The sequence below is a fragment of the Pholis gunnellus genome (genome assembly GCF_910591455.1).
Source record: "Pholis gunnellus genome assembly, chromosome: 5".
NCBI classification, from domain to species: Eukaryota; Metazoa; Chordata; class Actinopteri; order Perciformes; family Pholidae; genus Pholis; species Pholis gunnellus.
The window spans coordinates 24,189,216-24,215,971 of record NC_136531.1 but is presented as its reverse complement, the minus strand read 5'-3'; the positions used below and the strand labels follow the sequence as shown (position 1 = coordinate 24,215,971).

Genomic DNA, 26,756 nt, shown 5'->3' with positions numbered 1-26,756 from the left:
AAATTTGAAACAGCAACAAAAAGCATTCCCATCGGACACATCTTCTCATGTCAGTCGTAGGTCATCTCATTAGTCCAGAAATGTGACAGATGTATATTTTAAATGGTTAGAACAGAAATATTAGTCACGATTCATGAGATTCCCTGTCATGGCAGTGGTCGGACTAATTGTAAAAAAAAAAATTCTCCCTCGACGATAAAAAACTTAAAATGAAAAGTACAACTTTAAAAAAAAAGGTACAGCAATACACCTGGAAAACAAAAATCAGACAGGGAAATATATAAAAATACTTTATTAGACATCTACCTTTTACAAACAAGATTATCATTGAACTGGTTCCAATCAATGACAGCAGCACCAAAACCACCAAGAAACATGAACAATAACAAACGACAGACAGACAAGGACACGTGGTGGGAAAAGCTTGTAAGAGCTCGAGCTGGAGTGTACTTCTGAGTCTTTTTCTTCTTCGTCTTCTTTTTTTTATTGTACGGAGAGTTGATCCAGGTTGTCGTTGCTACGGCTGGAGAGGTGGGCCTCCAGAATTTCTCCGAACAGATTGCGTTTCAGGAGGCTGTAGGCCATGGGCAGAAGCTGCCTGATAACCTTGTGGAAATACTGGGGAGAGTCAGGAAACCAACAGGATTAATAATGCAATAATGCATTTATTTCAACTACAGTCTTAGTGGTCGCAACATTCAGGCTTTTGGCTTTTGAATCCCAAAAATGTGTGGCAGAAATGTCTCTTATATCCCATCAAAGCTAGGGTAGGTAATGTTGAGAAACTAGCAAGTGTTGTCAGCATTTTCCCAATTGATAGAAGACATATCCGCTCACTTACTGTAGATCTTAGATCTACATTATTTGAGCTACATCAGAGCAAACGCAATTCCAACGCTTTTCCAATGAACGTGGCTGGCAGCAGTAGCTCCAAAAGTCTCTAGAATCTAGCAGGAAAGTCTACACTGACGGGCCAGTCCCTTCAGACCTCCCTCTGAAGCCCCTCCCCCGAAATCATAAAGAACGTAAACAACAAACATGGCCATTGTTAGTACTCAGCGCTCAAGCTAGCAGTTTGTGCTAGACTCTGGTTTCATATGGACTGAATTAAATGATTAGATGGACTCATTAGGAGCCCTGGGAAAGCCACAGGTAGCAGAATTTCCTTGTTTTTTTGTCAGAGCATTTGATTTATCGATTGCTGTCGGAGAAGTAATAACAATTTCAACATATGGAACAAAAAATGGTTGTGACGCTACTAACCCTACACTGTGCTCAGATTTATCCTGTGACCCGCTGGAGGGGTGCAGACCCCTAAACAAGTGCTTTGCGAGGAGCGTTTTGCCTTTACTCCAGCACATAGAACAATGTCACAAGACGTGTGGGAAGCACTGTGCAGAATTGGAAATGCTAAAAATAACCTGAGAAGAGATTCATTCAGCGAAACATGCGTTTTCATTAGTGGTGTAATGGACCGTTGTCCATCCGTGATGCACACGGACCCCCCCCCCCCCCATGGTACGGCACGCATGTGAAGCGCGGGTACATTACACAGTTTACGTTAACCATCACAGTGAAATAAAGTTTTACGATCGTTATCCGCAGATATTCAGTCAAATATGTGATCAGGACATCATTTATGCTTTTCTAGTCGCCGATCTCTGAGAATGTTACATTGTAAACAACCAATCTGTGTTTAAATTGACACGAGGAGCGCTAGTAACCGTTACATTATGATGCGTTCAGTGAAAATTAGTATTGGCCGAATTATAAGCTATCGTGACGTGTTCACATGTAATCTCGTAAAATGTATGTGAGAAACTTGAATAAATCACGTTGTTTGAAGGAGACATTTTCACAGCAACATAAATAGTGAATAATAACGAATTATGAGCAGTTTACAATAACTAAGAAGATTATAAGATTTGTTTAAATCCATGAAAATACAATCTTTTATTTCCTTATTTGAATTGTGTGCTTTTATGAAGAAAAAAAATACTATAGATGACTATAACAAAGTAAAAGGACAACATTTAGAATTTCTGATGCTTTTAACACTGAGTGGTTGACATGATTTTTGGGACGGATGGAGCCTTGTAGACCAGCTACGATAGTCAAACAACAAAAGGGATTCGATTACTTACGTGGGATCCGAAACAGAAGAGGTCCAGTCCTAGTTCATACCCCATGCCGTAGTCACACTCGTCGTTGGCAAACTGAACAAAAGTGACAATCTCCTGGAGAGGCCCAAAGGCTTTGACGCGCTCGTCGTCGTTCCGGGCCTCAGCGATGGCCTTGAGGATCTTCTTGAGGCCGGCTGAATATAGAGGATGAAAAGAAACATCAAGTAATCACTCACATACCTGGAATTAATTACACACGCTTTTCAAGCCTTTCAAACTTCAAGGTTTATTACTATATATTCACAGTGCACGAGCTCACCATCCGTTTCGGGTAGTTCTCTGTATCCGACATCGTTCTTGTCTACAGGTACAACGATGCCGGCACCGTGGAACGTCTTGGTGACCACCTATTGGTGTGACAAGAGATTTCCTTCTCAACTTGGAGCACAAGTAGTTTTGAATATACAACCACTTTAAAAGGATTTACACACATTTATCCTCTGTGACTGTACCAAGGAGGCTCCTTGAAAGCAATATAGACTGTTCCGAAAATGCTACGGGTTTAACTTGTAGTAAACATAACTACATATAGTATTGACTTGATACGCAGCAGGGGTTTAAATGTACAGTTTTAGGGACAAAGCAACACGTGAGTTAGGAGTTAGGATTGTTTTAAGTGAGTTCTTAAAACAATAGACGGTGGATGAAACCTCTGTTTGCTCCCTTGTGTGAGTCACCTTCTTGTCCCTCTGCTTCATGGCTTTGGTCTTCTGCTCTAGGGACAAGCCCAGAGTCTCCGCCCGGTCTCTCAGCTGTGCCTCCAAGCTGTCCAAGGCGCCTCCGCCAGCTTTCTTGCTGCCCCTCTCTGCCTTCCTCCTCCTCAACAGATACAGGCTGATGGAACAAGTGCGCAAGATGACATGCATGGAAGAAGAAAGCATCAAAAGAAGACAAATGCAGATTTAATAAGGCATATTATCACAATAGGCAATTACCTTTTATGATCACTGATCTGAGCAAGCATTTAGCGTTTGAGAGTTTTTGTGTGGCTTCCATGTAAACCTGTCTTTTGACATAATACAATTATTTCTGGAAGGCTTACTCACTGTTTGCTACTGGTGAGAAATGAAAAGTGTCAGTGTACTGCAACAGAGCTGGAAATGCCAGATGGATAAAAGGCCCTCTACTTTTTTTAAATGACTCACACGGATCATAAACATTCTAGTTTCTCATATTGAAATTGAAACTTTGTCTCTTAAACCAGGCAGCTGAAAGTATAGAAAATGTGTCCGCGGGGTGAACATGTGGTCAGTACTCACAGGACAGCAGCGAACACGTTGTCTCCCATCTGCGCGATAGCGCAGCCTTTCTTGGCTTCATTCTCCCCAACGAACGAAGGCAGGGAGTCTGGAAGGTCTCTGGTGGATTTGGGGGAGCAACAGAATTCAGTGAATCAGAATGAATCGTACTCATGTAGATACAGTTACCGCGGTTTCTGTCGTGTTCTCGCTGTAGCTGGTATAGTAAGTGCTAGCAGGCTATGTCAACGGCTCTGCAGTGGAAGCTACAGCGTTGACAAAAGCAAGAACGCCGGCTCGGCACGGACGTCGTGTGTACCTGTAGTAGCCGATGTGATGCTGACTGTCTCCACTCCCCAGGAGGATGGTCTGGAACTCCGGCGGGTCGTATAAATACCGCCAGTGGAGGTGGAAGTTGGGCTGAGGATTGTTGGCGTTTTTGTGGGCTCCTGCCAGGATGTCGAAGGGACCAACCAGCTGCAAACCCAGCGTGTCTTTCAGAGCACCTATATAGATTAAGATGAATTCAAAATTATATTGACAGAGATAAATTTAATCAGTCAAATGTTTGTGTTCGCTTGCTGCAGATGCAGATTGGGCTTTTTCGGATGGTTTTGATACTTATATTGATGTATTGTGTGAGTGTGTGTGTGTAAAGAAACACTTTTCTGTTCTTTCTTTATATATATATATATATATATATATATATACATACACACACAAAACCAAAGAAAGCTAGAAGACATGTTCAAGGAACCACATTCTTCCAGTAGCTTCCATTATCCTTGTTATGGTCTCACAAAGCAGCCTGTTAAATACTTAAAATCACTCATATGGGACAAGGTTTTTCTTTGTTCCATCCTTAGTCTGACTGTCACACAAAACCTGCAGATGTCACTTTGATCAAAGAAACTTACATTGAGGAATTGCTAAAAAAATGTTTCGAGTCTTTATAGATTATTGACCATCAGTGGCTGTCCGACTTATATGGTGCGTTAAACAGCAATGCTGTTTAGACTACCGTGGACTGTCTGGCAGCTACCAAGACCATGAGGGCTGGTACTGTGTAATTTTTACAAGTGGTCTCGTAGAACATTTGTGCATTCAGCCCTTGTCATCCAGCCTTTCCATTGGCTAAGTATTGGTCCATCCCGTTTTCTGCATGTCTACAGGCAGTCCAAACCGGTATTCATGTAACAAGATAGAGCGTAGTGGTAGGGAGCATACCACGGGGGCTGTCGGGGTGGAGCTCCTTGCAGAAGTCCCAGAAGTGGTACAGATCTTCTGGCATTTGAAGCTTGTACAGTTGCAGCATCTCGTCTCGTTGCTCTGAATGCACCTCTGAAGATGGCGCGGCTTCGGATTCATCGGTACGGGCTTTCTTGAACTCCCCATTGCCAGTACCGGACTCCTGAAGAAAAGCTCAATGAGTTAAGCCCATATGGGAACATTTAAGATGACGAATAAATGCATATTAAATACCGCAGTGAAAAGATGGGCAGAAGCAGGACTGCTATCAATCAGTGGATGGTAATGTGCAGCTAAGATCACCAAGATCACTGTTGCATCTTCACCCCATCTGCTGGTGGGAGTGTGCTCACCTGTGTGTGCGCGCACGTGTCTGTGTGTGCGCGCGGATCGGTGCGGAACTCCGCCTTGCGCGATACAGAGAGCAGAGGAATTGTAAACGCGATTGTGTTTTTAAAAAATGAATTATATAAAAAAGCAGACTATTTGTATCTAACCCACAGCACAATCAAACTCAACAGAATCACAACCTACAGCCTCCAGAGTGACAGTCAAGGTGAAACTCTACAGCTCATTAAGGTAGGACTTTTTGCAAGGTTGTTTAATTTGTGTGAATAAAATGACAACTGCATTGCATGTGGTCTCCCACGCCTTTATAAATGGAGCCGTGTTCAGTGCTCTGCTTGTTTTCTTAACAGGTGTTATGTAGAAATCTGTTCCCAGGTCGAAGCGTGTTTCCCTCCTTTTAAAATGACAGCGCCCCCCTCGGTGGTTAGGGTAAGCGATAAGGGTTGGTTCAGTGTTTTTTAGGTAGGGGGAAACGCATGTCGACGAGGTAACAGTATTCGACACAACACCGGCAGAGCAACGTTAAGGGAGAGAGGACGACTCATTGGGAGGTCTTCTTTGCAAACCAATGTTAGCACCGAGGGCACCGACTGCTGGCCTTTGTGGGATCAACCCACTAATGAAATCAACAAACACACACGTTTCTCTACAGCAGACTGGCCTGCAAACGTCACATAGCTACAATAACGCTCAATAACTCAGCGCTGCAGACTTGTGTGACGTTAGTTAAGTTCATGCAAACATCGAAACGTTATGTTATAATAAGCGGGCACGTGACGTTTAACCGTTTGCCATTGTGAACGTCACTGAACAAGAGGCTTTTCGATAACGGTATCGGTGCCCTGCTGCCATGTTGTCGTCTGACCGCTACTGCTCAAGACAGCGTGCCAAACAGCTCTGCCCATAGCTTTTATCAGAAGTTGCTTTGGCGCCATTATAACAACACGCAGCACAGCTCCTTGCAAGGTGATGCCGCCCTTTTGAACGGACACCTCTGCGCCCGACATAGGGGGTCGAAACATTGTAACATTACCTGACTGGATTTGGGTTTTCTTTTTGCGCGCCCTGTCATTTTCTTCCTCTTGTCTCCCCCGTCGGCGTCTTCTTCTGCGGGTCGGAATCAGCCGCCACTGCCCCGCCGACTTAAAGCACATCACTGCCCCCCGGAGGCCGGGATCGCAAAGTGCAACAACCAACCGTGTCACTGAGCTTGCACATTGGCGGTTGATTTGCACACGGTGTGTTTTCATCTTTATCTTGATAATACCTATCTTTACATCCGTACTTTAAAAAACATAGATATTTATAAATCGTTGACTTAACAGTGATGTTATAACTGACAGTCTGTAGCATTTTTTCTTTCACATCATTTGGTGATGTGATTTTGTTTTGTGACGCAAATGCCACATTTATACATTACAATTTTTATGTTTGAATGGATATGTTGAAAAACAACTAACTAGAATCAGCACAAACATCAAGTGTAGTTTGCTGAGGAATTCAGAAAGAAAAAGAAGGAAGGTAACTCATTTTCATTCATTTATAATGCTTTAGAAACACCACTGGTACTACAGGGTGACACTGTGCAGCCATGGACAGGTTTGATGCCGAGGCTAAAATACTCTACAAATAGATAGGGTATGCAGTATACGGTAATTACATGACATGGTCTGCATTGACACACAAATGCAGATATAGAATGGAAATGATTATTTTCTTGTCCTTCGGTCCTTTGAAGATATTGAAACACATCAATGTTACTTATGTGAGAATTGGGACTGCTGACAGGATATGCTCTTGGCCAGTTTGTTTGGGACACAGCTGCAGTGTTGAACTTTTAAGCAGTCAAAGTACTGATGTGTGGGCACTATGCAGATATTTAGTCAAGATGTGTCCAAGAGAGGATGGAGAACAAACAGGTGCACGTGGCTAAAATGCCTTTTGTGTCTTCATCCTCTGTGCAGTCCCCTATTCCTCTGCCTGCGTCTCTTGCTCCGTGTTTTTATGTGTTTCCAGGGTTACGCAACAACTATTTTCACAGTCCTCTCTCTTTGCAGCCTCAGCAAAATGCATCCAGTTTTGTCTGTTCTTCTTACAGCCGCTCAGCAGCGGGGAGCAGGCGTCAAACAGTCTCGATACAGCCTGAGGGACACAGAGACAGTGAGAGTGTGATCATGGGAGTGATGGAAGACTGGAAATGAGAGGATAGGAGAGTGGAACAGTTGAGGACAATGCTGTGGCCTTTGTTTCCCTGACTAACACATGCATGTATACCGCTCGCATATGCATCCACACACGCGCAACAGCTGCAGGAATAACACACCTTGTAGAGTGGATAGCAGATGTCATCGATGTATTCCACTTGCATGTATGGCAGTCGAGTGCTGTTCTCTCTGTTCATTATGTCCTGGTGAGAGGAGAGTAGAGCTGGCTGTTAGAATAGGAATATTTCATAGGAGCCCGGAAGAATTGTAGATGATCTAGTCAAACATAGATGTAATTACATGATTCCACTGTCACTGTTATCAATGTTAGGGTAGGTGTGATGCTTTTTTTTTACAGCAACATCTTATATATGTTCTTTAAACTGGGACTAAAACAAGCTAGAAGGACTCTTCAACTGAAAAACCGCCTGCATCAGGGAGGAAAAATAAACATGTTGGGATGAGCGTGATTCATATTTTATCATACAGAAGAGTATGAAAAAATGTATAGTAGTTAAATAAATGAAACAGCTTATTTAAATCAATTTATGATTAATTAATGTGTGTTTTCTACTTTCTTGTTGGGCTTTCTATATAACCACATTTTCACCAGCCTTGGTACAACATATAAATGTAATAAGAAAGAAATCCTGCGAGCGAGACTTACAATGGGTTTGATTTTGAACTCCTTTTTCTCTTTGTCCCCTTGTGCAAAGAACTCCATGGTAACCAGGTTGGCAATCTGTTTGGGAGAAAGAGGGAGGTCAAGGCTTTGTGATGAATTCAAAATGACTCGGAGATAAAATAAGCAAGTATTCAGATAAAAAACCGACCCTTTTTTGTTCAGGCCAGGGCTTTGTGATGGCAGAGAGGTCACTGGCTGTCATCAGCATCGACCTGTGTGGGGTGAACAAATATGTTAAAGGAAACGGCCCCGTTCCACCACAGAGATCACTATCATCATTTATGTGATTCTCACCTCAGCAAATCTCTTTGTTTCTCACTCTTCCAGCTCACTCTGCTTTTCTTGGCGAGAGAAAAGAACTCCTTCCTTCTCCTTAAAAGAAATGCAAAAAAAAAAAAAAAGGAGCATCAGGGGCGAAAAGAAGACATTCGCAATGCTTGAGCTACAGCTACTCTGACATTTCCTTGTTTTAACATACTCCACGTAGACGGTCAGGTCGGTGGCGAGGATTGCCCTTTTGATCATGTGGAGGACCGCTCTGTGGTCTTCTGCAGAGAGACCGCTGAGAATCTCACTCCCCTGGGAGAGGACGAGAGAGTGAGAGAGTGAAGTTAACGAAGACGTCTGTTATGAGAACAAAGACTGTGTCCACACTGTGTCAGACTTTTAAAAAAAAAAGAATGAAGACCACTTAAAGGGAGACTTGGCAACATTTCTCTTGGAGGAAATCAGGCAAAACTTACAGCTTTTGCATGGTATGCTCTTTTTGAAAAAACATAAAAATCTTTTTAATTTTGTCTGGCAAGCAGACAATATTCCAAGTATTATAATTCTCTACAAACAGTCAATTCATATATAAAACAAATGTCAAATAATATATCCGTTTATCGTCCAATAAACTGCATTCCTCCTCGGTGTATATCTTTAATCGTTGGTGTGCCTGTGTGTCATGCAAAGTTTGATTTAAAAATGACTCAAGTTAAAGAGACGGACGACAGATCGATAGACGGATACGGAGTGCAGCTTTGTGTGATATTGGAGATAAACACCGTAGTATATTTTGGTTTCCAAGTGGTTGGACATGATGAAACAGGTAAAGATCGTGTGCATACACAGCTGACTCAGAGGTTTAGAAAAGGGAGATGGGGTCAAAATCAATACAAAGGTCAATGGATGAGGTCTTACTCTGTTGTTTAGGATGAAGAGGCACAGGTTGTAGTGGTGGTTTTCAAGAGACGAGTGTCCGTACAGCTGAGCTAAAGGCTGTTGGCTCCTGAGAGAGAGAGAGAGGGAGAGGTTTGGTTTAAAGTGTTCCAAAGTGTTTGAGCCAATCAATTGTTGGCCATTTAAGAGCACTGGGACTCAAACTCAGGTGAAAAAGTACATTGTGCGTTCAGCAACAACATACTGAGAGTCCATATAACTGTCCAAACCACGGGCGCAGGGCAGAACTGGGACAATAACCCGTCTCAATAAAAATAAGAACAATCAAATGTTGGAGCCACATGGTAGAGTCCCAACAACACAGAGCATACTAAGAGCAGCGACGCTGACCCAAATAAATACACCTGGAATGGAACACTTGAGGAAATCATATTTGTATGTCTAAGTGATGCTATGAAAATAATAATAACACCTACAAATAGGCAAAAAATAAGCAGTGGAAAACAGATATCCAATGAATAAACGAAAGAATCCTAAAATGTACTAAACAGAGAATTTCAATTAACTTGACATTCAATCCAAATAAATCAACCTATAAACAAACCCTTACTAGATTTATACTTAGTGACCATCAACTCGCCATCGAAACATAGCACTTATTGTATTCGTATTACTTTGTTGCACTTATTGTATTCGTTTGTTTCTGCACTGTACGTTTGCTCTGGTTTATGCTCTTAGATGCTTGTTTAAAAGGAGATGCACTTATGACTTCTGGTGACTAGTAGTTCTCTTGAATACTTAACGTTGAATACACTTATTGTAAGTCGCTTTGGATAAAAGCGACTGCTAAATGACTGTGATGTGATGTAATGTAATGGTCTCCATAACACAGAATGGCTACAAAGGAAAAAAAGAGAATTCGTATCCATTGTAGAAGAGGAGATGTTGACACAGAAGTTCATCTCACAAATGGGTTAGTTCATTTGTCCTCAAATTTAAGCAGACAACGTTGTTACCTTCCAAAAGACAGCACCACAGTAGAACTGGCAGGAGAATACGTTGTTTTGTGTCACAAAGCAAGAAATACTTTGAAACAGAAGACACTTTAATTCTTTTATTTTTATTCTTTATGTATTTTTGTTTATTTTTGTATTATATTGGCTGAATATAAGAAGGCTGTGACTGACCATTGACAGCATAATCAGTATAATACTAGATAAATAAAAATAAATATATACACAGCCATGGATTAGATAGAAAATGCAACAAACATGAAAGAAGGGGAGGTATAGTGTTTACCTTTCTATGTACGAGTTACTGACTCCTCTGTGGTCAAGATCGTGACTCAGAGTGGCTATCATCAGCGCTAAGATCTCCAGACGGGAGAAAATGGTCTGAAATACAGCAGAAAGAGAAGGAGAGAGAGAGAGAGAGAAACAGTACGGAACGTTATTTCCCTGCTTCTCTACGTGAAAGCCAGTTTCATGTGTAAAGCACATTTATTTTATCTTGCTTCAAGAACAAACATCACAAAGTGTCCAAAACAAATCCATCATCCGCCGAGAGGCACAACACAGAACATGAAGATTAGATCAAATGTAATTGTGTTCATTTCAAGTTTTTTGGCGTGGGCTATTCATGAGCTGGTGCAAAGTTTACACCAAAAAGCTCAGAACATGTTGATAAAACACTCAAACTCAAACTTAAAAAAAGAGGATGCTGATGTATGAAATATACATCCTAAAGAGCAATAAAATGTACTAAAGATAAGCTTATTTTTGTTAAACTTGGCCATATCACGTCTGATTGATTGACCCAAAGAACCCAAACACCTGACCAAACACATGAATATTAGTTTCGGGCCAAAAGTCAATATCATTTGCATGAATACCTGTAAATCAAACACTACAGCTACAATTATTGTCATTCCAACTCTTTAACTACAACAACAACCCACTAGAACATCCAATGTGCAGAGCGCTGCCACATCAAACGGGATGAAGCGAGTTTCACTGCACCACAGTCACAATCACTCATGTTATAGAGAGACACGGGCAGAGAGAAGGAGAGAGAGAGACTGAAATAAGTGAGCGACAGAGCTCACTTGAGCAGAGATTTAGGCTGGAGTGTGATCCCCGTGGAAAGCAGTTAAGAGGGTTAGGGGAGGTCTAAAAAGGAATCCTCTTTCAAATAATTAAGAGTGCCCTGTACCGGAGGAACCCTGCAGGCCTTGAATAACTCCTCCACAAACTTAAGAACTTCGTTGTACTTCAAAACAACAAAAGAAAGATGACGAGCAGTGGAGCAACGTCAATCAGCCGTCAAGACGCGACAGCTCCACAGAGTCCATTGTCGACCAAACACAAACATTTTCCTGACTGTACTAAAAAGAGAATTGAATAAAATGAATTGCCCTTTTTTCAAACATTTAGATAAGATAAGATAAGATAATCCTTTATTAGTCCCACAGCGGGGACATTTGCAGGGTTACGGCAGCAAAGTGGACAGTGCAACAAGAGACATCAGTACACAACAAACAACAAGATATAATAAATATGTAAATCCCCAAAAACAACAAAAGCGAAAAATACAATACAATCAGATTGAGTGGTTGGATATACATTATTGCACATGTGAGGTAGGATATATAAAGTATTTATATTAATCATAAATACATTGATATTGATACTGAATTAATGAATAACGAGTAATGTTTTATCATGCGCAGTATAGTTTGGCAACGAAAGTTACATTTTTTTATCTTAGCTTTGGTAGTGATGGCTAATTGTACGTGCACAGGAGCAAGAAACACACGTAGATGCAGGCGTGCACTAACCTGGAGTTGGTCTGTGGCCATGAGCATAGCGAACATGCTTTGAGCAGTGCTCAGCGCATGGTTCCAGTTGTGATAAGGCACGTTGTTCCTGTAACCACGTCTCACAGTCAGGACCCACTGGCAGAGACTCTGGAAGGACAGAGACATGTACAAGAGGTGGCAAATAACCAAAGAGGGGTCAGTTAGAACTTCTAAAGAAAAGCTACAACAAGTGAGAGCATGTTCTCTGCAAGCTGCCGCTGCTGCCAGCTGCAGGCTGCTACAACAGCAACCTTTCAAATCTTTTAGTGCCACCTACTGGTAAGATTGTATTAACTGCTACAGACTTCTTGTTCAGTGTCCCCATGTGTACAACTTTGCTGAATTGAGTTACCGTGGAATATTAGATCATAATTAGTATGGTGGTGTGTTGCAGCAAGCTGCTGCTCTAACAGAATACTGGAAGCTCAGTGGTACTCAGAGAAGAGTGCTGCCCAAGAGGGGGATTGAAACCCTGGCCTCAAAATTGTGGGAGAGCCTTGCAATCTTTAGCCAACATGTTATATTGTAAAAAAAACAAGCAAAATCTGAATACCATAATAAGATCAAAGAGGGCTGGAGTCACATTGAACGTTCACAAGAGCCATGTTGAGAGTAGCAATGCCCACGAGCCAGTATCGAATCCTCAACCACACTCTTTAGTCTTAAACCCCTTCAATAAACTCATTTTAAGCAATGTTTTTCTCCATATTGCGGCGGTATCATGGTTGAACAATGGTGGCACTATACCCTCTACCGTAAAGCATAATTATCGGCAGGTCGGTTACCTTGTAATTAATGTTAAAATCCTGCACCAAATTGAGGTCCAGGAACATGCGAACGGTAGCCTGGGAGGTCAGGTCGTCATGCAGACCGAAATCAGAGAAATGGAAGTCTCGGAGTTTTAGTGATTCAACAGTAGGAATCGCAGCCTCCTGAAAAACGTAAAACACAACATTAAGAAAATCTATTGAAATTTACACTTACTTAGGCACAGAGCATTCACACACCCACAAACACAACTAACAACACAAGATCTATTGTTCTACATCTTGCCTACACGGCATACGTACAGGTAAAATCATGTTTTATGTTAAACGTGAGTGAGGAGGTTACAATCATAGACGCTAATCATCGAGCAGTAGTTGTCAAAATGTGACCTTCAGTGTAATGACCGGTTGATTCCAGGACTACAACAGAGAAAGTGGATGAGGAAAGGTGGTGAAAATGGGAGGATTAGAGGGACTGAATAAGGAAAGATGTGGTGCGTAAAGGAAAGGGAAGAGGACAGGTGAGATTGACCACTTTCTTGTCAATATTATTGATGATATTACGATGGGGGGCCGGCGAGGCAAGACTGAACTGAAAGAAAATATTAGTTTCTACCAAAAGAAAGTTAACAATCACCTGAAGGGCTTGGATTTCCTCCTCCGCTGCGGTGATGTGGTAGGCAAGAACCTATGGGAAAGAAGAGAGAACACACATAGAGTTTGAAGTTGCGATAGGCTCACTTGGCTGCAAGCTAAAGATGTGAGTTACAAAATCTGGGTCACCCACCTCCTGTGTGACTTCTATACTGGCCCTCCGCTCCTCGGTGATCTGCGTGGCCTGAACATACTGCAGGGCCAGGCCGCAGTACACCGCCAGGTCCTCTAGCAGGCGCTCATCATATCTGTTAAAGGCTTCCACCTCATCCGAGTCTCTGCTCCTCTTGTTCGTCAGCTGGCACACCGCTATGTGACAACGAAGAAAAGGTAATGAGGACGATAATGCAGTACGAGAATGAAGTTTTATGAATCACTTTGTGTATCTGCAATGTATCACCACCTTTGCCACTCTTGCAAGAGACTCACCAATGACATTTTCAGACCTCTCATTTCTGACAGGGCAGCAGATCACACTCTTCGTTGATTCCTCAGAAATCTCAGATGTATTGAGTATTTCCATGGAAACCAGAGTTTGAAGGGCATGTGATGGGTTTACATCTCTGAAGTCACGCTCCCTGAAAAATGACATGGAACAAGTTCCACTACGTCTGATGATGATAAGGCAACACATTCTCTGTCTTAATGAATCGAGCAACGGGCAGAACCTTCTGTAGATCTGGCAGGTTGATCCGAGCTCCTCACACTCCAGGTGGATCACTCTGGAGAATGAAACCTGAAATAAAACCACCAGAGGAACAGAAAAACCATACATTAGCAAAGATATGATTTGATTATCTAAACAAACAAAAAACAGGAATCAAACAGGATAATGCACCTGGTCTTCCACAACTGAGCTTTTCTTCCTGGGGATGAAGATAGTGCAGTACTGAGCATGTGTGAAGGGCATGATGGTGGCAGCCATCTTACTCAGCAGAACTTCAAAGGAACAGTGCTCCTTTGACAATACCTGTGCCATCTCTATCAAGGCCTGACATAAACGCACAAACACACGTACATATACATAGTTAGATTACATAGACATACAAACGTACATACAGTATGTATATACGTACATACATACAAACACACACACACACACGTAAAAACATACACATACACACACATATACACATCGACAAACATACATACATACATACATACATACACACATAAACACACATACATACATACATAAACACACATACACATACATACACACAAACATACATACAAACATACATACATACATACAAACATACGTACATACATACATGCATACATACATACAAAAATACAAACATACATACAAACATACGTACATACATACATACATACATACAAAAATACAAACATACATACAAACATACGTACATACATATGTACACACACATACATACACACACACATACATACATACATGTATACATACAAACATACGTACATACATACATACATGTATACATACAAACATACGTACATACATACATGCATACATACATACAAAAATACAAACATACATACAAACATACGTACATACATACATACATACATACATACATACAAAAATACAAACATACATACAAACATACGTACATACATATGTACACACACACATACGTACACACATACATACATACATACAGACATACGTACACACATACATACATACACATACATACGTACACACATACACATACACACTTACATACGTACACACATACACACATACACACATACAAACATACACATCGGCAAACATAAATACATACACACGTACATACACACACATACATACATACTTACAGAAATAGATAGATTTCGATAGAATAGAGTTCACACTGTTCTCTAGTTACCTGACTGCGTTTGGCCTCCTGTCTTGAGCTTTCATACAGCTGGACATTATCCAGGACCATCCCCAACACATCCATATGATTTGACAGCACCTGGCATATCAAATTCAACTCAAACTTAACTCCATTTATTGCTGGCAGACAGTTATTAGTTGCTTCTTAACAAAATATGTACATATATTTAGAGTTGGCATTACAATTAGAGACATACTACATTACAAGTAATATACATACATAGACAACAGCTCTAACATGTGCTGCTCTGTAACAACAGCCCCAAACCTCCCGTCACACACCTTTTCATCCATGTTGGTAAAACCGGAAACCGATCCATCGCAGCTATTTCTCTTGTTAACCATTACAACTACACCTACCACCTGTCCACAAAAAGAAGATGTGTTTTATTGTTACATAATCTGTGTTATAATCTCTTCAATGCACTAAAGGTTCCATATACTCACCCCTTAGGCATGGGCAAAAGACACATGTCATATCATTTTGAAAAACGGTATTCCAAATGTTACCTCTCCGCTGTGGTTCTTGATGGGAACACCCAAAACTGTCGTGGTCTGTGGCGATTCATCGTCATCAAAGTCAAATCTGGGGTCCTGAGGACGTGAACAATGGAAGCACTTCAGTACATAACAATGCAGACAATAACATCACCTATTTGTACTGAATTGCAACACATTTGTGTGTGTAAAACATGTGTATTGCATCATTGTGTGAATTAAGATCCTTATGTAATTTGGGAGCAAAAGACTTTAACACCTACCCTTACTTAACTCTATTCATACTCCAGCCGTCTTAAACTATACGGTCAGTATTGTTCATTGGCTTCAGAGAGATCCAGCCAGGATTACCCGTGTTTCCTAGTAACCTTAGTGTCCCACAGGTTATTAGGAACTAACAACCCGCACCTACGCTACCTGCCATTGCGGCCAGGTCTTGGCACCAGCTCCTAATCACATCGGTGGTGGGGACAAGGAGTGCTAGTGTGGGCACCTCCTGTAAGCCCTTAAGTGAGCTGTGCCGTCTTAGTGTGAGTGTGCGTATGTGTGGGTGTGTTTAGGTGACAGCATAGCATAGTACGGAAAAACACCCTCTCATTAAGGTTAATCGGTGAAGCCTCTAAAAGGATTAGGAGCAGGTGCGTCATCTGGGATTCCCTCACACACACTTCCGCACTCCACGTCATCGTCATCGTCTAAGAAGTGGTTATCAGGGAATGAGTGACTCATTTAGTGTACAGTCCTCATCATAAGATTATAAGATGACCTGTGCCCTTGAACAAACTTGGTCATGTGTAGAAACATTTTTATGCAGAGCTTACTCTGAAATGCAGTCATGACAACCAATTTGTCAGCTTGAAGGTTTACCTCTGATGCGTCCCTCAGGTTCACTGGTGACCCCGTAGCCAGTACACATTCCATGATACCCTTCACCAACACCAGGTGCACATTGCCGCAGAGGTTGACCTCGCTCAAGCTCCCCTGCGCCGTCGGGGCGACCACCTCCTCTAAGGTGTTCCTTCCACCACAGTCTTTCTTTACCAGAGAGAGGGAGCAACACTCGGCTGTCAGCAGCTCCCCAGCATGCAGGACAGCCCCCTGGCAGAGCTCTGCGACAGAGCCCATCCAACTGAGACCCCCTCTCAGGAGCTCCGTCGCCCATGGGCAACACTCCCCATGGCCACACGCCGCGGCGTTTGCAGCAGTGGGACGCAGCGGGTGAGGAGAGTGGGGCAAGTCGGGGGAGAAAACGGGAGAAAGAGGACGGCAGGGAGAAAAGGAGAAGCGGGACGAACGAGGAGAGACGTGAGAGCAAGGGGAGTGACCGCCCAGCACATCTGGACTGACGGGATACACCCAGTCGGGGTTGGAGGCGAAGGGTTTGAGCCTGTCCATCAGGGATGAAATGTTCAAGTGTGTGTCGGTCAGTGGAGAGGAAGTTCTGCGATGGTGAGCCGCGCTGAGCATGTCGGAGTGGTCTGAGCTGCTCCTGGGAAACCTGGGCAGTGGAGACTGTGCACCACTGACCCTGAAGTCACAGGCAAGACAGATTAGCATTAACTCGACTACACATGACACTTTAATAACATTTGTTTTAAGCATACTTTTAAGTTGTTTGTTTATTATATTTTATTGCAAATCTTCACATTTGCTATTTTTAAATCATAGAATTTACTATTGCACTTCGTTTATTGTCACACACCAATCACCAAGCCAAATTCCTTGTATGTGTACAATAAAACCCGTTTCTGATTGGCTGGGAAAACACACAAAAAATGTTTGTGGATGAAACACCATAAAACGTGTCCGACTGCAATAATGTTTCTAAAAAAATTTTTTCTCGGCTTTATTTACATCAACATGCAGTTTAGTTGTAATGCAGTCATGTAGAACTTTTCAAATAAATATATTAAGAGATGGCGCTGAGCTCAGTTGGAGAGGGTCATAAAAAAAGAAGTTAAATATCTTACACGGAAGTTCTGCGTAAAAAGTACGCCCTCGTGAAGTCGGAGTGGTCATCCAGCCATGCCTCCACTTGGTCGCTTTTCAGACCGTCTCCGAACCTCCCGCCGCGCCTCTTCGAGCGGGGGCTCCACAGCGGGGAGAAGAACCAGCCCATTCCCCTCACCATCGGCGCCTCGGTCACCGTTTCCCCACAGAAGGACCTCTCCGCCCCGGGCGGCGTCGCACCGTCTGGCTCCATGGTCTCCGGCGTTTTGGAGTGAAGGCAGGGCATCCCCTCGCTCAAGTAGAGCGAAAAAAGATCGCTTAAACTCAGTTTATCGTTCGCGCGCATTAGTTATAGGAGAAATCACCTGCCATGTGGAGGTTGGTGAGACCGACTGAGGCGACGTGCCAGAGAGGAGGAGAGTGACGGGCGATGACTCCGGGAAAGCCCGTAGAAACGAGTGCGTCAAGGTAATCCCCCTGATCTTTAATACGCAGCCGATCTGGCGCCACAGGTTTATTCATTAAAGGGAACTGATTTAAACTCCATATAGATCAAGTTAGTCCCCAATAGTTTGCCAAGTGCTATAAGCAATCTGAAGAAAGTTCCAGTCTTTAAACTGCACATTTAAATTGAGTGACCTTAAAAAGATCATTTACACGGTTGCACTTATATTGGCACATTGGTATAATTTATTTTTTGTTACTGTTTTGTATTTCTGGTTCAGTTCAATGTTATAATGTGCATCTTACGAAGCAATACATAGTAAGTTATAAAGTGGTAGGTAGAGTTATGAATACATAGTTTTGGCTGTAATTAGACTTTTGCACAGTGCTGTCTAAATTGTATTGTAATCTGCAAAAAATATCCAGAAATAAACTCAAGGCCTTCCCTGCATTTCAAAGTGTTTTTAAAAAAGGGCCAGTCAAAATCAAAAATACATATTTTCTGTATTGGTATTAATAGAAATCTAGATCGTTTTGGTGTGAGTTGCCTTCTCTATAATGTGCAGACGTTGTTGTGACCAGTTTCATGTAGAAACTATTTTCTTTCGACCATAGTTCCTAAATGAAACTGCTCACAACACAGTCTGTGGATTATCTCAAGTAACCGAATCATGATTTCTGGAAAGAGACATTGCCATGAGTTTTTTCCAAATGTATTTTTTTTTTTAGGGGTACTGCCCCTTTAAAGTGCACCAAAACATGCACACACAATATGACCAACATTACACGAGTGAGATGCTGGAATGACAGCTATGTCAAGCTTCTAAAAAGAGATACAAAAATATATTTGATTTAAAGGGAAGTCTTGTCGTCTCCAACATGATCAACATGATAAGGGCCAGAGCAGTGCTTTCTGTTCAGGGAATGCCAAACAGTGCTGTAACAGGAAAAGGTTTGTCAACGGCCCGTTAGTGAAGAAAGCAGCCTCTGACCGGTAACACTGTGGTGTCTGGAGAGAAACCATTGCCTTGCATATTTTATTCTGAATATTACCAGTCATACATATCACTCAGTGTGTAACAGCTCCCTCTGCTGGCCTCTCCCTCCTTCATCATCTGCAGTGGGTGGATACCCAGGGTGACAGCCGCGTCGTGATTGGCCGCTCCAGGAGGAGGCTGCCATGACAAGGTGGATGCTGCACGGAATCAGTTCCACAGCATCAGCAGGCGGCGAGACCTCCATCCTCCTTCTCGTTCTCCCTCTCTCTCTCTCTGTCTCTCTCTCTTTTTTATCCTCCTTTGCCTCTCCTCCTCTCACCTCCACCCTTGCTCTTCTCCTCTCCCCTCTCCTCTCCCACGGACAGCAATGCGGAACCGGAGCGAGGCCTGTCTCGGGCTGTCTGCAGCAGAGGACGCACACACACCAGCGGGGGAATAGCAGCAGCAGCAGCAGCAGCAGCAGCAGGCAGACTGGTAGGTGTGCTGAGGCCTGTCTCCCTCCTGCAGCACAGGGAAGACATTGCGTTCTCCTCTGATCTCCGTCAAGGACTATCTATGAGAGGTGTGTGTGTGGGTGTGTGTGCGTGTGAGAGAGAGCAGGGATCTGGAAAGTAGGCAGGACCACCACACCCTGGGAGCATTTACTACCACTGCCGGAGCTACACTGGGTGAATGTAGATATTATCATCCTCTTCATCCTGCCGTTTCTGTGTGTGCATACAGAAGGGTTTATATTCTCTCTCTCTCTCTCTCTCTCTGCTGGAGCTGTTTGTTGTCTTTCCTCCACTCCATGGCGGTGGGATTCGGTCGACGAGGCGTCGCACGTCTGCACACGTGTTTCTGTGCTGATGAGTGTGTTGAACGCCTAATAAAGGTCATACCATTTTGGCGTGCGCGTGTATCGTCAGCACCCGCCTAATGACAGCCCTCCTCCTTCTCTTTCCAACATCATCACCAGCCCTTCACATTCTCCACCTCCACCACTCTCCTCCTTTCTGTCCTCCCCGCATCTTCCTTTCCCCCTCACCCCCTTTTCCTCCTTCTTAAAAAAACCAAACCCCTCTTTCTCTTGCCTCTCTTCATTCACCGTCTCCATCTTCACGCCTCTTCTCCTTCCGGCTGGCTGGTTTCCCCCCCCAGGATGCCTTGCTCAGGGCCTCTTCGCTAGGCCCCAGCAGCATGGGCGCAGCCTGTGCGGGGAGAGAGAGCACAGATCGGACCCTTCCCCTCAGGACGGGCGCGCTGGCGGGTCACCCTCCCTCGGCTTCAGATGGGCGAGGACGCTGAGAGCCCCAAAATCAACCACACCTTCCTGCGAGACTACGTCACTGAAGGTAGAGCAGGCGGCGGGTCATCGCCGTCTCCGGCGTGTCCGATAGCACGCTGGCGTGATTGAGTGGATTCATTTATTAGCTGCATGGGTGCATCATCCCTGCACTGCCAGGGGATGGATGTTGACTATAATCACTCATATCATATGATTCTGGCATGGTACATTAGATTTTATGTTGGTTTAGAGTTTAAGGAGCTGGTATCACAATTAACATTTAGTGAGAATTAATCCACGTCTGGTCTAAGCTGCATGAGTAAGAGTTATTCTGGTTTTTATTGATTAGGATACTTTGTATTGATCCAGTATTTGATTTTGTTCATTCCCACCCCTGATTCATTTGCTCTGTGCCTACTTGACATCCTTTCTATTCTATCATCTCTCCTTCACCCTTACTTCCTTTATTCTAACCATTATCCTGCTTAATCGCCTCACATTTTCCCCGTCTTCCCCCAGCTGATGTCATCTCTACGGTGGAGTTTAACCAGACAGGGGACCTGCTGGCCACGGGGGATAAAGGTGGCCGAGTGGTCATCTTCCAGAGAGAGACTGAGGTCGGTTTAACATGTAAAACTTCAAATTTATACCCAGGATATCCGCAAACAAGTTACTACCTATACGCCCAAACTACAGCATTCTGGCATTACTTTGTAAAATAGATGTTATTTTCTGCTATTTCTATACACATACATGTTCTTTCAAAGCTGTGGTTTTCTTCCTTATTTGCCCCGGACAGTCCAAAGGGGAATCAGAGGAGGTGGGGGAGACGGGGGACTGTGGGGAGTACAATGTCTACAGCACCTTCCAGAGCCACGAGCCGGACTTTGACTACCTGAAGAGTCTGGAGATCGAGGAGAAGATCAACAAGATCAGATGGCTGCCACAGCAGAATGCGGCACATTTCCTCCTCTCCACCAATGGTGAGAAACCAGTGACACCGTCTCGACTTCCCAGTTAGGATGACGCTAGTTGACATGTGTACAGTTTGTACTGTGAGATATCAACCGTGATTATGCATGCATTTTGATTGATATTAACAATGATATCTTCATTTTCCTAGGTGGGATAATATATCATCAAACAGTCATTGGAGTCACATTTGTGAGGACATTAGTGGCACCAACCTGCCAGTGTTAAAACCAGAGAACCTAATCTGTGTATATTATTCCTGTCATGGACTTAATTGCCCTGAAATGCTCATCTGGACTAGGGATGCGACATTTTCAGTCTTGGTACTGATACCGTGGCTTTGGTTATCGGCCGATGCCGAGTACCGATCTGATACCGGTGTTTAGTTAATAAGCTGTATGTCTCCCTATGTGGATTAGACTGGGATCATTCCTTTATGTGTAACATTGCTTTCCTAACAAATAAATACATAGACATAAATGTACTGAATTACGAAACCAAATCGGCCCGTTGTCACAAATACCCAGACCATCTGTTTGAGCCAGTATCGGACCACTAGTCTGATATCCGTATCGGTGCGTCTCTAATCTGGATTTCCTGAGAAACTGGCCACATGAAGAAGAATTCATTATCAGGTCTCGTCTCCACTGGCCGAGGCGTTTAATGTCAGCTTTCTCTCAACTTCCTGTGACGTCCAAATCTCTCTCTGCCCGTCACAGATAAGACCATTAAATTGTGGAAAGTGAGTGAGAGAGACAAGAGACCAGAGGGATACAACCTGAAAGATGAGGAGGGGCGGATCAAGGACACCTCTACCATCACCTCTCTGCAGGTACACACACACACACACACACACAGACGCACACGCAAGCCTGCTAATGCTCACCGTTATCAGCCACGTATCAGGTTGATGTGCCCTCATATGACCCCTGACTCCATCCCTCTTGTCGGTCCTCGCCTCTCTATCTCTGTATCTAAGGTGCCGGTGCTGAAACCCACAGATCTGATGGTAGAGGTCCGTCCCAGGCGAGTGTTCTCCAACGGGCACACCTACCACGTTAACTCCATCTCAGTCAACAGCGACGGGGAGACCTACCTGTCTGCTGACGACCTCCGCATCAACATGTGGCACCTGGGCATCACGGACCGCAGCTTCAGTATCCTTACTAACAGCGATTCGCTTTGCTTACGTCATGAACAGTTTCGTATTATTGCACTGTGCTCCTGAACATCACTCTGGGCTTTCTATGACGTCGTAGCTCGCTATAGAGCTGATTTTAAAAAAGAAAATTGTAACGTAACCTTTTACCGGAGGAGGTGAGTCAGACTTCACAGGGTATGAAATTCACATAATGAAAGTGCGAAGAGGGAGCTATCTTTTTCACTGTCATCACGATACATTTGGCAGCAGCAATGCGAACATTATAATAGGACGATTTTTAATTCAAAATCTATTTCTGTAACAGGAGTAAGGGACCGTACTCTAGAATAAAGTAAAAATAGTGTCATAATGAATCACTACTATTTTGTGGTTCAGGTGAAGTCAGTGAATCTCTGTATTAAAGTAAACAGTTAGAACAAGAGCACAGTCAATCCTATGTGTGTTCGCGTGTTTGACTCCATCACATGAATTAACAGTGTTGATTTGCACCACATACAATCGTGCAAAATGAATATACTTGCTCTCTGATTCTCCCCACACTCAATTCCACCTCTTTAAAATATACATTCAGTTGAACTACACTTTACATTCTCCTCTGAATTCATCCTTGATCTATATTTCATGTAAACGGTGTCTATGTTTGGATTTATGTCTTCATTAAAGCGCTGTGTATTCAGCTCAGGCTGTAGTGTGTTGGACAAAAAGGGGGGGGGGGGGCATTTCCCATTCAAATGGAAGCTGACCCAGAAAATCAAAGAGGCATCTATGGAAGAAGAGTTTAAATAATTCACTTGGCAGTACACTTTCTTCTGAGCCACACAGGACCGCCACAAATAGACCAGAGAGGGAGAAGAGTGAGCCTGCATATTGGGGGGTTGGGCGGGGCAGCGTTTTGGGGGTTTTGATTATGTATTGAGGTACTGAAAAATGAAACTTTTGTCTGAAACTGAAAAGGATTTTGGGTGACTCATCACTCTCCCCTGCAAAAGATTTGACAACATATATCATACTGTCTGCATACGTTAACTATGCAGACTCAGTGGTGTTTAATCCCTAACAGGCCTTTCTCTCAGACATCGTGGACATCAAACCAGCCAACATGGAGGATCTGACGGAGGTGATAACAGCGGCGGAGTTCCACCCTCACCACTGCCACCTGTTTGTGTACAGCAGCAGCAAGGGCACCCTGCGCCTCTGTGACATGAGGGCCTCCGCGCTCTGTGACCGACACACCAAACGTGAGTAACACTGTGGACGTTGGAGAGCTTGTTCGCATTGATTACATTTTTTGCAATGCAGAATTGAACATAAGGCACGTTGCTCTCGCGATACAAAATGTCATATTTGTGAATAATCGATCACTCTTGTCGCTGCTCAGTGTTTGAGGAACCTGAGGATCCAGGGAGCCGGTCCTTCTTCTCAGAGATCATTTCCTCTGTGTCGGACGTCAAGTTTAGCCACAGTGGGCGTTACCTGCTGACCAGAGACTACCTCACCGCCAAGGTGTGGGACTTGAACATGGACAAGGGCCCCGTGGAGACATACCAGGTAAGTTAGCACATCCATGTGTCAGTTAAGATCTGTATAACCTGTGCTGATTAAATGTATGTTAATGTGGCCTTTGTAGCCTGTGATTGTTGTGTTGTTGATGAATATGACATCCAGCCAGATTTTGTAAACATGCAGTCTGTCGTAGATGTTAAGCTTTGGAAATGGTGGATCCATTGGACCACCATTTTTTAGTCTTAATCTACCCCAAGTGCCTTACATTTGCATTATTTTTAATAGCCAGCAGGGGGCGACTCCTCTGGTTGTTAAAAGAAGTCAGATTGTATAGAAGTCTATGAGAAAATGACTCTACTTCTCTCTTGATTTATTACCTCAGTAAACATTGTAAACATGAGTTTATGGTCTCAATCTCTAGTTTCAAGTCTTCTTCAACACAGCATGATGTTCATTTAGTAAATGATTGTCCATTTAGAGTCAAACAGACCATAAAGCAGGGTACGCTTTAGGACGGGGCTACCTTGTGATTGACAGGTCGCTACCACGGCGTTGTCCAGTCTGGGAGTTGTTCGTGTTCGCGTCTTTTAACAGTGTGTTTTCAGTTCATGAAAGTTAATTGAAACATCTTGGTCGCCTGAAAATGTCTTCTTCATTGTTCGGTTGCACTCTCTCATGTCACTTCTGGTTGAAAAAAATGGCTCGTGTTCGGACAAAATGTCAAACTTGAGGCTTAAAAATTGTCGTCTACAAACCACCTGATGATGTCACAGTGACTACGTCCACCTCTTATAAACAGTCTTTTTTTATAAACCCTAGACCACATGTGTCAAACTTTTAATTTTAAATTTTAAAATCAGACTTCATACAAATTACAATTATCCACTGCTCTCTGTAACGCGCACAGCGGAGGTCCTACCCGATCCGCTCGAGCACACCTCCACCAGCGGATGCGGTGGAGATGCAACAGTCGCTCTCCCGCACCGCTCTCCCGCAAGCACCCCCCCCCCCCCCCCCCCCCCCCCCCCCCCCTCCTGTCGACGAAAGTCCGGCAACAGCCGCTCCTCTTGGCCCTTAGGGGGCAACTATGATGCTGATGTGGCCCAGAGTGAAAATGAGTTTGACACCCCTGCCCTAGACACTAAGGTTGACTGTGTGCTTGATCCACAGGTCCATGAATACCTGAGGAGTAAGCTGTGTTCCCTCTATGAAAACGACTGCATCTTTGACAAGTTTGAGTGCGTTTGGAACAGCTCAGACAGGTAAGGAGACAAGGATCGACAAAGCACAGTATATTGTGTGTCAGTGTGTTTCTACTCGCAGCGATCCGCTGAATGCTCTGCCTCTGCCATTATCCGACATCTAAATCAATCCCAGAGACAAGCTTTGCCGACGTCTAAATCAATCCCTTTGCCTTCACTTTCGTTATCTTCCCGTCCACTTCCTCTCCCCTCTGTGAACCGAGCATTTCTTCTCTTTCACTGTGCAATCAATGCGACATCTCGTCATGTCAACCTCTCTCCTCTCCTCAGCGTGATCATGACAGGGGCGTACAACAGCTTCTTCCGGATGTTCGACAGGGAGACGGGCCGAGGCGTCACCCTGGAGGCTTGGCGAGAGAGCAGCAAGCCTCGGGCCGTGCTGCGGACCCGGCGCGTGTACAACGGCGGCAAGCGTCGACGCGGGGACGTGGGCGTCGACAGCCTGGACTTCACCAAGAAAATCCTGCACATGGCTTGGCACCCGTCTGAGAATATCATTGCCATAGCAGCCACCAACAACCTGTACATCTTCCAGGATCGCGTCAACCCGGAAACACAGTTACAGTGACAAAGAAACGAACAGCGGCACCCAATCTATATTCGGATGTCTTAGAGACTGTGGACTGGACGGCCGTCATGAGAGGATTTAGTCAAGAACCAAGCTGTTTCACAACATACTGACCGTTTGTGTTGATAAAAGATTGGATTAATGATACAAATCTTAAGACTGTTAATATATTCAAACCCCTACAGAGGGTGTGTAATCGGTTTTTTTGCTCAACACTGAGACGAACTGACGCCTCCTGTACCCACCAGGGCATGTTTTTTGGTCCCACACTACTCCCACTTTTTGAAGATGTTTGTGTAGCTGCTCCACCGTAGGGGCGGTAGAAGAGGTGCGGGGACACCTCTCCCTCTGCAGTGACTCAGTGCTGTTGGACCACACAATGTTGCACTCCTCACTGATGCGCTCTGGTACCTTTTTCTGGAACAAAAATGAAAGATAGGCGTTTTGGTAGCAACGGACAATACGTAAAGGTCCCAATGACTTTGCCAGAAAGTGCATCTAAATTTAAGCATTCTTTTTCACTATTGTGGAGTAGGGAGTTGTATTGTCGTACAGCTCTTCACAACAACAACAACCTAAACCTTTCTCTATCTGGGTCGCCAACAGCGGTTGAACCTCTCCCTCAGAGCAGTGCTCTTGGAGATCTCTCGTTTAAAAGCCCCGTAATCTTTGCCCTATTCACTTTGCAATAATAGCACTGATGAAAACACAGTGCAGCAGTATTCTTGCTTTCAAACACGAGCTCTTCTTCTACAGGTATACACTCTTTTTACTGTTAGCTGTACATATTATGTGTTGTCTCTTTTTTTTTTTTATTATTATAAAGGCGGTACCAATTTTGGGTCCAGAGAGCTAAAGGATAAAAGAGGAGTACACTGCAGATCAGAAAGATTACCAGATGGCATTATATTTCAGTT

General features: G+C 43.7%; 3 protein-coding genes across 3 annotated transcripts; 1 reads left to right on the top strand and 2 right to left on the bottom strand.

The window, feature by feature from the left end:
* Positions 1-336: 336 nt before the first annotated feature.
* hpf1 (histone PARylation factor 1) lies at positions 337-6,120 on the bottom strand. The gene is made up of 8 exons (XM_079160298.1): positions 6,051-6,120; positions 4,649-4,832; positions 3,741-3,927; positions 3,443-3,541; positions 2,861-3,017; positions 2,443-2,530; positions 2,145-2,317; positions 337-618 (listed from the first exon to the last, which is right to left on the bottom strand). Exons 1-8 carry the CDS (start codon positions 6,087-6,089, stop codon positions 484-486), a joined length of 1,062 nt encoding a protein of 353 aa, XP_079016424.1. The 5' UTR covers positions 6,090-6,120; the 3' UTR covers positions 337-483.
* Positions 6,121-6,985: 865 nt separating this feature from the next.
* LOC306695493 (cGMP-specific 3',5'-cyclic phosphodiesterase-like) lies at positions 6,986-17,949 on the bottom strand (the record flags this gene model as incomplete). The annotated part of the gene is made up of 20 exons (XM_079158748.1): positions 6,986-7,159; positions 7,341-7,424; positions 7,889-7,963; positions 8,055-8,118; positions 8,201-8,278; positions 8,385-8,485; positions 9,092-9,179; positions 10,370-10,464; positions 11,907-12,035; positions 12,713-12,859; positions 13,332-13,382; positions 13,482-13,657; positions 13,778-13,926; positions 14,017-14,084; positions 14,187-14,339; positions 15,205-15,294; positions 15,498-15,578; positions 15,726-15,809; positions 16,581-17,241; positions 17,684-17,949. 20 exons carry the CDS (start codon positions 17,947-17,949, stop codon positions 6,986-6,988), a joined length of 2,814 nt encoding a protein of 937 aa, XP_079014874.1.
* Positions 17,950-20,375: 2,426 nt separating this feature from the next.
* ppp2r2ca (protein phosphatase 2, regulatory subunit B, gamma a) lies at positions 20,376-25,839 on the top strand (the record flags this gene model as incomplete). The annotated part of the gene is made up of 9 exons (XM_079160320.1): positions 20,376-20,439; positions 20,892-20,989; positions 21,172-21,355; positions 22,064-22,176; positions 22,324-22,501; positions 23,580-23,744; positions 23,885-24,054; positions 25,180-25,271; positions 25,542-25,839. The coding sequence occupies 9 exons, from the start codon at positions 20,376-20,378 to the stop codon at positions 25,837-25,839; spliced, it is 1,362 nt and encodes a 453-aa protein (XP_079016446.1).
* Between the last annotated feature and the right edge of the window lie 917 nt (positions 25,840-26,756).